Source organism: Coffea eugenioides, chromosome 6 (genome assembly GCF_003713205.1).
Source record: "Coffea eugenioides isolate CCC68of chromosome 6, Ceug_1.0, whole genome shotgun sequence".
NCBI lineage: Eukaryota > Viridiplantae > Streptophyta > Magnoliopsida > Gentianales > Rubiaceae > Coffea > Coffea eugenioides.
The window spans coordinates 34474556-34485427 of NC_040040.1; the positions used below are offsets into that span (position 1 = coordinate 34474556).

At 37.8% G+C, this 10872-nt stretch overlaps 1 protein-coding gene across 1 annotated transcript; it reads left to right on the plus strand.

Moving 5' to 3' along the window:
- The first annotated feature begins 7628 nt into the window (after positions 1-7628).
- On the plus strand, positions 7629-8743 carry LOC113774095 (putative F-box protein At1g67623). The gene is made up of 3 exons (XM_027318661.1): positions 7629-7753; positions 7854-8016; positions 8345-8743. The coding sequence occupies exons 1-3, from the start codon at positions 7629-7631 to the stop codon at positions 8741-8743; spliced, it is 687 nt and encodes a 228-aa protein (XP_027174462.1).
- Positions 8744-10872: the final 2129 nt, after the last annotated feature.

Below are 10872 nucleotides of genomic sequence, written 5' to 3' on the forward strand. Positions count from 1 at the left end.
AATCCATGACAATTACCGTCTGATAGTAACATGTGAAGGAACAGGGGCTATGACAATTTGCTATATGTACTGTGCAAATCTTATCCCATTGAAAATCACATTGAGAGGTGGGCCAGCATTTTGCAATATCTCAATATTTACATTAATGAGTTTATGTTTATTTTATCCGATAAACAAATTACTTTTTGCCTTCAAAATGAGTACTCTATTCTTATTCTTATAATAGAGGAAAGTCATAAAAAGCTGATGTTTTATTGAAAAAATGGGTTTATTTTTATTCTATCTGATAATTAAATTTGTCTAACAAAAAATGGGTACTCTGTTCTTAAAATAGAGGAAAGTCATAAAGAGCTGATCTTTTATTAAAAAACGGATTTATTTTAATTTTATCCGATCAATAAATTTATTTATGAAAAAATGGGTACTCTATTCTGATAATGGAGGAAAGCTATAAAAAGTTGGTCTTTTATTGAAAAATAGATTTATTTTTATTTTATTTGATAAATATTTTTATTTATGAGAAAATGGGTACTCTATTCTTATAATGAAGGAAAGCCATAAAGAGCTAGACTTTTATTAGAAAATTGATTTATTTTTATTTTATTTGACAAGATAATTTAATTATGCAAAAATAAGTACTATGTTCTTATAATGGAGAAAAGCCATAAAGAGCTAGGCTTTTATGGGAAAGTGATACTTTACGGAAAGTGACCAGGATTTGGTTTATGAAATAATCCCAAATAAAAATTTAGAATGAATTTATTTGTTTTGAAAGTTGTATAACGGTCGTTAAAACTCCAAAAATATTAGTTTCATTTTCAATACAATCCCAGGCCTAGAATTGAAATGAATACTTTAAAAGAAAAATAATATGCTCTAGAATAGTTTAAAAATATGAAGGAAAAACAAGGTCCACATACCATTAAACTATTACTATTATTTGTAAAGGGAAAATCCATAAATTATATAAAAAATAAAAAATGGAAAAATATTTAGAAAAAACCCAATCCACCCCGTTTTTAATTCAGTCGGTGTCAAAGTAAAAAGTGCCATATAATTTTCCAAGGATTCAAGAAAAATCATTCGCCAAAATTGGCTAACGGTTTCTAAAATTATCCTTTGAAATTTGAAATACATTGGTTTGTTTTAGTCCGAAAGGTTGAACTTGATTCGTTTGTATTGCTCAAAATAATTTTTTGTAAAATTCAAAATAAAAAATTAGAAGAAAACAAGTAAGGACATCACCAATTGTAAAATGTCATCTACACATTCCTTATAATTCTTTTTGATACCTCCAACCAGTGCTTATTGTCCAAGGACAAGAAAGAAATCTAGTAGCTTTACTTTTTTTTTCTTACATTTTCTTGACGAAACCCAAGAAGCTTGACGAAATCTAGTAGCTTTACTTCTCACATTGGAATTCACAGTGGAAGGTGGGCCACCGGCAACGAAATGAAATGTGGGCCACCAGCAATGAAATGACCGCTCACATATCTGTCCATCCGTCCACGAGGCTGTAATTCTTGTGCTATAAGCAAGACTGGCGCCAGTCTGCCGCCAGTCTTGTCATCTTCGGGACTAACCCCGCCAACCGAGCTAAAAATCTTGGCGCCAGTCTTTGTTTACGTGAATTGAAGTAGATTCGCTTTGATACCTAAAAATGGGTACTCCGATTACAATGGAGCAAACCCAAGAAAACCCTATGTTGAAGTGGACAAGGGTTACTTTATAAGTCAAATACATAATTTGGTGGTGTATGAGTACCGTCATCTTATAACTGTCGGGTTTATTTTCTGTATAGGTTTGTATTAATTGAATGAGCATTATATCTAAAGAAAAAGATTAATAATCAAAACTGAAAATCTTGAATAGTTTAGGCATCACTTATTTTAAATTTTCTGTATATGTATACATATATACGTATGTATATATATTTTATTAATTATTCTGTAGCACAATATAAAAAGATGTAAAAATATTATTTTCATTTTCAATACAATCCCAGGCCTAGAATTCAAATGAATACTTTAAAAGAAAAATAATATGGTCTAGAATAGTTCAAAAATATGAAGGAAAATCAAGGTCCACATACCATTAAACTATTACTATTATTTGTAAAGGGAAAATCCAAAAATTATATTAAAAACTAATTAATGGAAAAAAATTTAGAAAAAAACCCAATCCACCCCGTTTTTAATTCAGTCGGTGTATGAATACATAATTTGGTGGTGTATGAGTACCGTCATCTTATAACGGAGGATTAACCCCCGAATAGGTGGTGTTTTATTTAGAAAACCTATTATCTGTGTTTTATCTCTTAAATTAAGTTGTGTATGGAACAATGGGTATGTAATTGGTTGTAATGGAGGAATGCCGTAAACAGTTGGTCATTTCTTCGAAAATGGTTGCATTGTTATTCGACCCACAGCTAAAAGGGGGAAAATGGGTAGCCTGTTGTTGTAATGACGGAAACACATAAAAGGCTGGTATTTTATTGGAAAAAATCATTGTTATTATTGTATTAGGAAAAAAATGTCTGTCTACGGAAATGGGTACTCTGTTGTCATATTCCTGCCGAACCCGTCCACAGCTGGTCTTCTACAGCGGAGTAGTGCAATTCAGAAATATGCATGCCATTTGGTTCTTCTAATTTTCCCAAATAAAAATTTAGATGCAGTGCCAGCTGTGACTTATTATCGCACTAACCCAAGTTAGGTTGGTTAACCGTGGTCCGCAAAAGGATGCCTGAGAGGGGTCAAACTGCTCTTAACCACTCAGTCCATGCACTGCAAGCTCCTCCATTTAAACCCAGGTCCGTCATCCATATCTCCTCCTATAAGAGCTTCCCGAAACTAAACTTCTTCCTTGCATGCCCATTGACTTCCGCATTGGTTTCGCACAACAGCCTTCGCTATAAAGGGGCCGCTTCAGTTGTTTACCACCTGTAAGACGTAACTAGACGAAAGAATAGCTTCGTTCTGCATTTTCTAACCCCTGAACCGACCAGGCTCGTCGTACCAAAATCGTTTTCCAGACTGACTCATGGCACTTGGACGATTTCCTCAAATACCTGTCCTCAACAACAGAGGCATGGTCGGCTACTTTCAAGATGAGGTGTTACCACTTCACCACATTGGAGTGAAGTGGATAGTTGAGGAAGCCCTGGTTCGGTTAGATAGGTTTCCCGGAGCGGAGTTTCCACAGTCGATGCTGGTGTCTTGCATCCCCGTTCGCAACCCCATTGCGAACGAGGAAGTATTCCGGTCGCTGGTCAAGTGGCGCCGCCGTCCACTCCCCCTTATGCAGAACCTGAAGGCGTTTTACATCATGACCTACAATGCATGGTTTGCGGGCAAGGAGGAATTTGTTGCACATTTCCTGGGTCTAAAACCACTGCTCCATACCGACGCCTGGATCCTCTTCGGCGCCAACTTTGAAGACTGGTCTGTAACAAGGTTTCTGGCTGACCAGGGGTACCCCGCTAGTATGACACGCAACGTTGCCATTGCGGACAACCTTCACACCGCAACCATTTGCTGGAATCCATCAGCTGTAGAGATCACGTTTGAAGACAGAGATGCTATTGACAGCCTTGTCCTCACTGTGCGGCGCAGAAAATACCGCAGCTTTCTGAGGGTAGCTACCACGGTTGCCTCCTTAAACCCTATGTTTGGTCTTATTATGGAGCGTTTCGAGTGAAGGTTCGCAGGTACGGCGGTGTGCTTTTAATTTTTTTGTTGAAGATCATATTTGGATGGTGGGTGGTTGTTTGTTCATGGCCCTTGCTGTTGTTGGGCGTACCATGCATGGTTTTGATTGTTAGCGTATGAAGGGTAGGGGTTAGGGGATGATAATATGCAAGGCCTGAAAATTAGGAGTGCACCGTTTGTCGGATATGTAAGCGATGGTACTTAGATCCAAATATATAAGTAAGAACTTGTTTCGTCGTTCAACTCCACAAATTTTCCAATTTAACCTAACAATGTTGTGCCACATCCCAATTTGTTGTACGTAACCTTCAGCTTGTTCAGTTGCCTGGCTAAGCTGAAGTTCATATTTAACAACGCAGCGATTGCCATCCCACTGACTAATGACGTTCATCGATCAATCAACGATCCCTAGTACCTCATCCGCACACACATTTCGTGGGACAAAGGGAACAGGGCATGCCGAAAAACCACATAATGCAGAATGTCAAAATAAACCAAATACGGAAACCTAGTATGTTATATAACGCAAAATCACCATTTAAACAGTAACACTCCGCCGGTTGGGCGAACTCAGTGGCACATGCGGCAACCACCGGTTGACAGCGGAGGGACAAAAGGCATAAGGAGCACAGCAGTGCCAACCACAAATACAAGAGGCTGTAAACGAGCCTTAATGGCCATTCTATCCTTACGGACACCATAGTCTAGTACTGTAGGGGGGGTTTGGAGGGAATGCAATCAACGCGAACACATTAATTCACGGTTTCAGAACCAGAAGAAGGACTACCAACACCACAGCTACCACAGCAATGTTAAGGATGGTCACGTTCCTTTGCATGCTTCTCAGTTCAGCTATGATGGCAGACACCTCCGCCGCGGGTGTATTAGGAAAAACGGGGGCGGTACTTGACGGGGGGCGGGATCGGGAACTTCAAACCCCGTTGCTCGTGCAAACTCATCACACCAGCCAATGAACGTTCGACAGGGCCTCTGCAATACAACTACCTTAGCAATCCGAAATTAATGGAAGAAACAGTTCTACCGAAGAACATACCAGGGCGTTAGCGCAGCGATAGTAGTGGCGCCCCCTGTTTGCTTCAGACTTCCAGACAACCCGAACTGCACAGCTTCGACCACAATTGCAATATAATGTAGGCCACACCGTGCTATTGACCGACCCGGCTGAAGACGAAGAAGCCATTCGCAAAGGTTAATCTCCTCCGCGACACCGCCTAACTTTATCTCTGCCAAACACAAGGACACGGCGCTCCCACGGTGTCGACGGACAGCGGCTTTAACAAGATTTTGGGGGTTGGAGGGAATAGGTTTTCGCCAACAGTAGTCAACACATTTGTTTGCTTATTTGGGTGTGGATGAGGTTATTGCTTGGTTGAGTACTTGGAGTCTCCCATCATGTATAGTTGATGTTTCGGAACGATTACAATAAATATGAATAATCTCACTATCCTCCCCTGAGGTTGATTTAAATTTCACTGGCATCCCATCCCATTTAACAGAAATTTCACTGACCTCCCTTACTCTATTGCGTTTTTTGGTAACAACGCAGTCCAAATCTGATTACAATATTATTTTCATGTGTGAGAAGGTATTTTTATTCCATGGATGCCCCTTTGGTCCTTGTATTGGTAGAAGATTGAAAGAAGAATAAATTATTAGAATGATTACTAAAGTTGAGGGGTTATAAGTACAAAAAAAAATAAAATTGTAAGCACCAGATGTGCCAGGAAAAATGCCGAGTTTCACAAATTTTAAGTGAACTAGTAGGTTATCTATTTAACATAAAATAAGTAAGTAATTAAACTAATTAAATGCAAGACAGAGAGAACTAATTAAATGGAAGAAACTCGTAATAGAGGAAACCTATGCAAAACAAATATTAGTATATCAGCTTTTAAATTGTACTCACGTAAACTAATTGACAATTCCAAAAGCTGGTTGGTAATTACATTTAACGACAATAACAGAAATTTAATATGTAATGAAGGTGATTAAAAAATTATTACTGCTAGGCGGCAATAGAAGAAGTAATTTGGCGCCAATTTTTGAAAGTTAAATTTATGTATTTAACATAAATTGAATATGTGAAAGTTAAAATAAGAAAACGAAATTGCGCATGACATACCAGCTCTATATGGCAAACATTGTACCTTCTTTTTATGGGAAACATACCTGCTATTTATAGGAAATATTGGTTAAATAGCGGACGGCGGAAAACTAGTATGTTTTGAACCAAATTTTTGTGGGCAACATACTAGCTCTTTATAGCAGCAACTACCGGCCAAGACAGAACTAGTATGGTTTTTATTTGACATAACATTAATTATATGACGGTTTACCAAAATTTGAACAAACAACGCATACTATACCAGCTCTTAAAAATAAAGTGGCATGTTTTGTAGTACGTTAAGTTTCAGATTTTTTTTTGGAAACATACCGAAAGTTTTATAGGGAAAAAGGGTTTAGTAGGGGCTAAAATGTAACCTAGTATGTTTTCAATTCAATTATAGTATTTAATTTTATTAGTTTTATAACATAAGTAATACTGCTGGAAAAGCCTCACCAAATCGTGGTCCCAGTCTGTAAAATATCACTTTGTAGTAAAAGACCAGCTCTTTATGGTCTTCCTGCATTATAATAACAGAGTACCATTTTTTCCATAAATAAATATATTTATCGGATAATATAAAAATTAAACTCGATTTACAATAAAAGTGATGCTCTTTATGGCTCTCCTTTATTATAAGAAAAGAGTACCCATTTTTTCGTAAACAAATTTATTTATCGGATTAAATGAAAATAAACAAGTTCTTGAATAAAACGGGAGCTCTTTTTGGCTATCGTCCATAAATTATCCATTTCATGATTTTTCCATAAGGTAATTCGGGGGAGGTTTCTGAGGGTATCCCTTATAATATATGTGTATATAATATTAATAAATTATATAAAAATATATTTGCATTTGTTATTATCAATAGATTGTAATCTGCTGCCAAAGTAATTTGGCTTCCGCATAACCCGATTCGAATACACGCTCCAATACCGAAACGGGTTGATTTTCGAATATGTAAATCGGGTTTGCCTCCCCTCCACGCCCGTCCCCGCCTCATCAATTATCCCACAAAAAGCTTGTCTTTCCTGAACTTCTCATCGTTTCTCCGGTTTAGCCCATCAAAAGCTCCGTTGTTGTGTAAACACACTGAACAGTTTCGGTTAAAGCTTTCCCCACCCAAAGTGTGGAATTTCGAGCGTTACAGAGGAAAAACACCAGCTCTTTATGGCATTTACCCAAATATTTGTGAACACCAGCTCTTTGTGCGTCTTCTCAATGAATGGGTTCGGGTTACGACGTTCGTGGCAGCATACGATGAGTGAGTCTGGACAAGTTTGAAGGACGCGACCTTTTGGTTGCCATTTACCCCGCCCGACCTGTCTGCAAAATCTGTGCTACCGGCTTCTACGAGTTGGTTGACGACCACAGGTACGAACTAACCCTCCCTGTTTATCACTGTGGAACCTCCTTTGCTATGCGATTAACGCCCGTAAATTTACGATGTACGTGTAGTTCATGACTGTTCATCTTCCCTTGCTATCGGTGTATTGTTACGGTTCTGATGAATTGACCGTATTGACACATACGTTGGTTGGTTTGAAAAAAATGTTACGGATGACAGTTTTTTGACGACAGAATGTTGCGTCGTTTGCAGGAGAAGTCGCCACTTTCCCATTTCTGTTCGAACGAACGCTAAGGTTAGTCGGATGTCCAGAAACAGTGGGATATTACACCTGATCTATCATTTTTGGATTTTATGAGGAAGTAGTTTTTGTTTGAAGTTTACTCCATTCTTGGGGCTTTCAGGGATTCACTAAACTGTGCCCAGTAAAAGGAGTTAACCGGTCATGGCCAACGCACAAAAACGGAGTTCAGGAACCTCCATCCTCTCCCTTCCGACCGAGGTGCTATCCGAGGTGCTTGCACGTGTCGCGTCTTCTTCATCCACTGATCTTTTCCGGGCAAAACTGTGGTTCGTTCTGCTATGGATGATACTAACTGGAAGAGGCGTATTGTTGTTTCATTCTGTGCTTTTAGTTGTAGTTTAATGGATCATTTCTATTATTTTGCAGCTGTAAGTTGTTCAACGAAGTTTCCGACGCAAAGAACATTTACCAGCGGGTGTCCCTCGACAGGTTTGAAATCGTTCCGTGGCAAAAAAACCACAAAGTGTCGAGGTTCTTGAAGAAGTGCAGACAAAGCAAAAATCCAGAAGCCTTGTACCGAAAAGGAGTGGTAAGTTGGGTTGCTTTGGAACGTAAGACGCAATAGTTATGGGAAAATTCGGTAATGTTTTAAATGGAATAGTAATGAACTAACATTCCATAACCATACTTGAGTTACAAAATTTCTACACCAAGCTCACATCATCTCTTTCATTTGAACTTCAATGTGATTTTGGTCAGCACACTTCACCCAAAAGATTGGCCTACAACAGGTTACTGCAGCTTTGGGCCCCAGTAAATAACTGTTGTCTCGCCGCCACTGTTCTGCCTGCACTTTTAAACTTTTTCGTTACTCATACATTTCGCAAGACTGTAATATCAACCTTGGAACTGCTTAGGTTGATTTTTTTTCGGATAAGCACGAGGACTCAGCATTGGAAAACCTGGAAGAAGCTGCTAATTCAGGCCATGCCGATGCTGCATATGCGTTGGGAATAATTTACATCTTTGTTGGTGGGGACGAGTTAAAGCGCAAAGGTATGAGACTGCTCATGAAATCCAGAATTCTTAAAGGCAGAGTGAATCTTTGCCGTCAGAATTTGCGAGCGCTGCTAAGGATGATATGGGTCAAGAATCCTGTGTTTCTAAACCCAACGCCCATTTGTTGTGCCATGACACATGAGAGGAAAACATCTTCATGGCCTATGGATGCTGATGAAGTGGAGGAGAGTACGTGTGAAGGGTGCGCTTGCGATGAAGAAATTCGAGCAATTTGTGCTGCCCTGCCATATCGTTAGTGTGTAAGATTGAATGTTGACAACACTAACCGTTACGCTTTTTTTATGTTTGCCAACTGAATTGACAGCTACTTCTTACTCTCTTAATATTACTGGTATGAAAACATAAATAGCTTATCTTGGCCCTTGTATGTTCTAACTTTTTCTCGACAAAACGCCGTTGTAGACAAACGTGTATGAAATGTAAGAATAAAGGATGATAGTTAGAAGGTAAAGAGGGAACTCCTCAGCTGTGATGTACGTGACGGATACTGTAGTGAAGTGAGAAGTTTACTAAGTACAAACGAAATGGTGGTTGATTAGATACTGCAAAAAAATTTACTTATGGAAAAAAGGGTACTATGTTCTTATAATGGAGGAAAGCCATAAAGAGCTTGTCTTTTAAGACAATGTGATACTACGATGAATAGACCACGATTTGATTTATGAAATTATCCAAAGAAAATTGCTGAATGATTTTGTCGACTTAATTAATTAATTATTATACATATTCATATAATGCATTATATAATTATGCTAATCTTTAATTTTATATTACTATATACACATATATATTATAATTATATGCACATATAAAATACATTTATAAATATATTTAAATAGTAATATGTAAATATATATTATAACAGTATTTATAATATACATTTATAAAAAATTTTAATTAATGTATAATATACTTTATAGTGATATAATATATTAGTATAATTATACAATGCATAACAAAAATATATATAATAATGACATAATTTTCTTTGCATAATTTGATAATCCAAATCGTGGTCCCAGTCTGTAAAGTATCACTTTGTAGTAAAACACCAGCTCTTTATGGTCTTCCTGCATTATAATAACAGAGTACCCAATTATCCCATAAATAAATATATTTATCGGATAATATAAAAATTAAACTCGATTTACAATAAAAGTGATGCTCTTTATGGCTCTCCTTTATTATAAGAAAAGAGTATCCATTTTTCCAAAAACAAATTTATTTATCGGATTAAATGAAAATAAACAAGTTCTTGAATAAAACGGGAGCTCTTTTTGGCTATCGTCCATAAATTATCCATTTCATGATTTTTTCATAAGGTAATTCGGGGGAGGTTTCTGAGGGTATCCCTTATAATATATGTGTATATAATATTAATAAATTATATAAAAACATATTTACATTTGTTATTATCAATAGATTGTAATCTGCTGCCAAAGTAATTTGGCTTCCGCATAACCCGATTCGAATACACGCTCCAATACCGAAACGGGTTGAATTTCGAAAATGTAAATCGGGTTTGCCTCCCCTCCACGCCCGTCCCCGCCTCATCAATTATCCCACAAAAAGCTTGTCTTTCTTGAACTTGTCATCGTTTCTCCTGTTTAGCCCATCAAAAGCTCCGTTGTTGTGTAAACACACTGAACAGTTTCGGTTAAAGCTTTCCCCCCCCTTCTGAAATTTGGAGCTTTTCGAAAAGTTTTTCGCGGCAAGGTCCAAAAAGAAGTAGATTTATCGCGTTCGCTTCCTCTGTTGCTCAAAGTACTCAACAATTGAATCGCATCTCGGAGCAAGCATAGGCAGTAACATGGAGGCCTGTATGAGTCTTCTAGTGTATGCAGGCATGTGGGTCGACGTAGAAGGTCTCGCTGGTGAGTGTATTGATATCACGGAATATCTGAATGCCCAAAATTTGTTAAATTTGCTGGCAAATAATGACAAGTGCTATGATGCGATGGTTAGGGAATTCTATGCTAACTGTAGGGCAAATAAGCAGAAGTCAGTTCTGCGTTCAGTCGTTAGGAATGTAGAAGTGTCAGTGTCTACTGAGGTTTTGTGTTCAGAGTTTGGGTTGGTTGACAGTGGCTACACTGTTGACTATAAACGGATTAGCGCAAAGAATGTAGATAAGGTTGCTGTGAAGGGGTACAATGACCTAGAATTTCTTGGAGAGATTAGGCAAAATGGTGACAGGAGTTATGAACACGGGGAAAAAAACTAAGTTTTATGCGCCGTATATGAAAGTGTTGCCACGGCTGTTACATCTGATAATAACTCATAACATTTTACCCAAAGCCGGAAGTATCACTTCCATTAGTGCATTAGAAAGAGTTATATTGTGGCATATGTTACACAAACAACC

Excerpts from the sequence above, each read along its gene's own strand:
- LOC113774095 (XM_027318661.1), top strand. The coding sequence starts at position 7,629 with ATGGCCAACGCACAAAAACGGAGTTCAGGAACCTCCATCCTCTCCCTT. Across the intron at positions 7,754-7,853 it reads CTTTTCCGGGCAAAACTGTG|CTGTAAGTTGTTCAACGAAG; the intron begins GTTCGTTCTGCT and ends ATTATTTTGCAG. Across the intron at positions 8,017-8,344 it reads CCTTGTACCGAAAAGGAGTG|GTTGATTTTTTTTCGGATAA; the intron begins GTAAGTTGGGTT and ends GGAACTGCTTAG.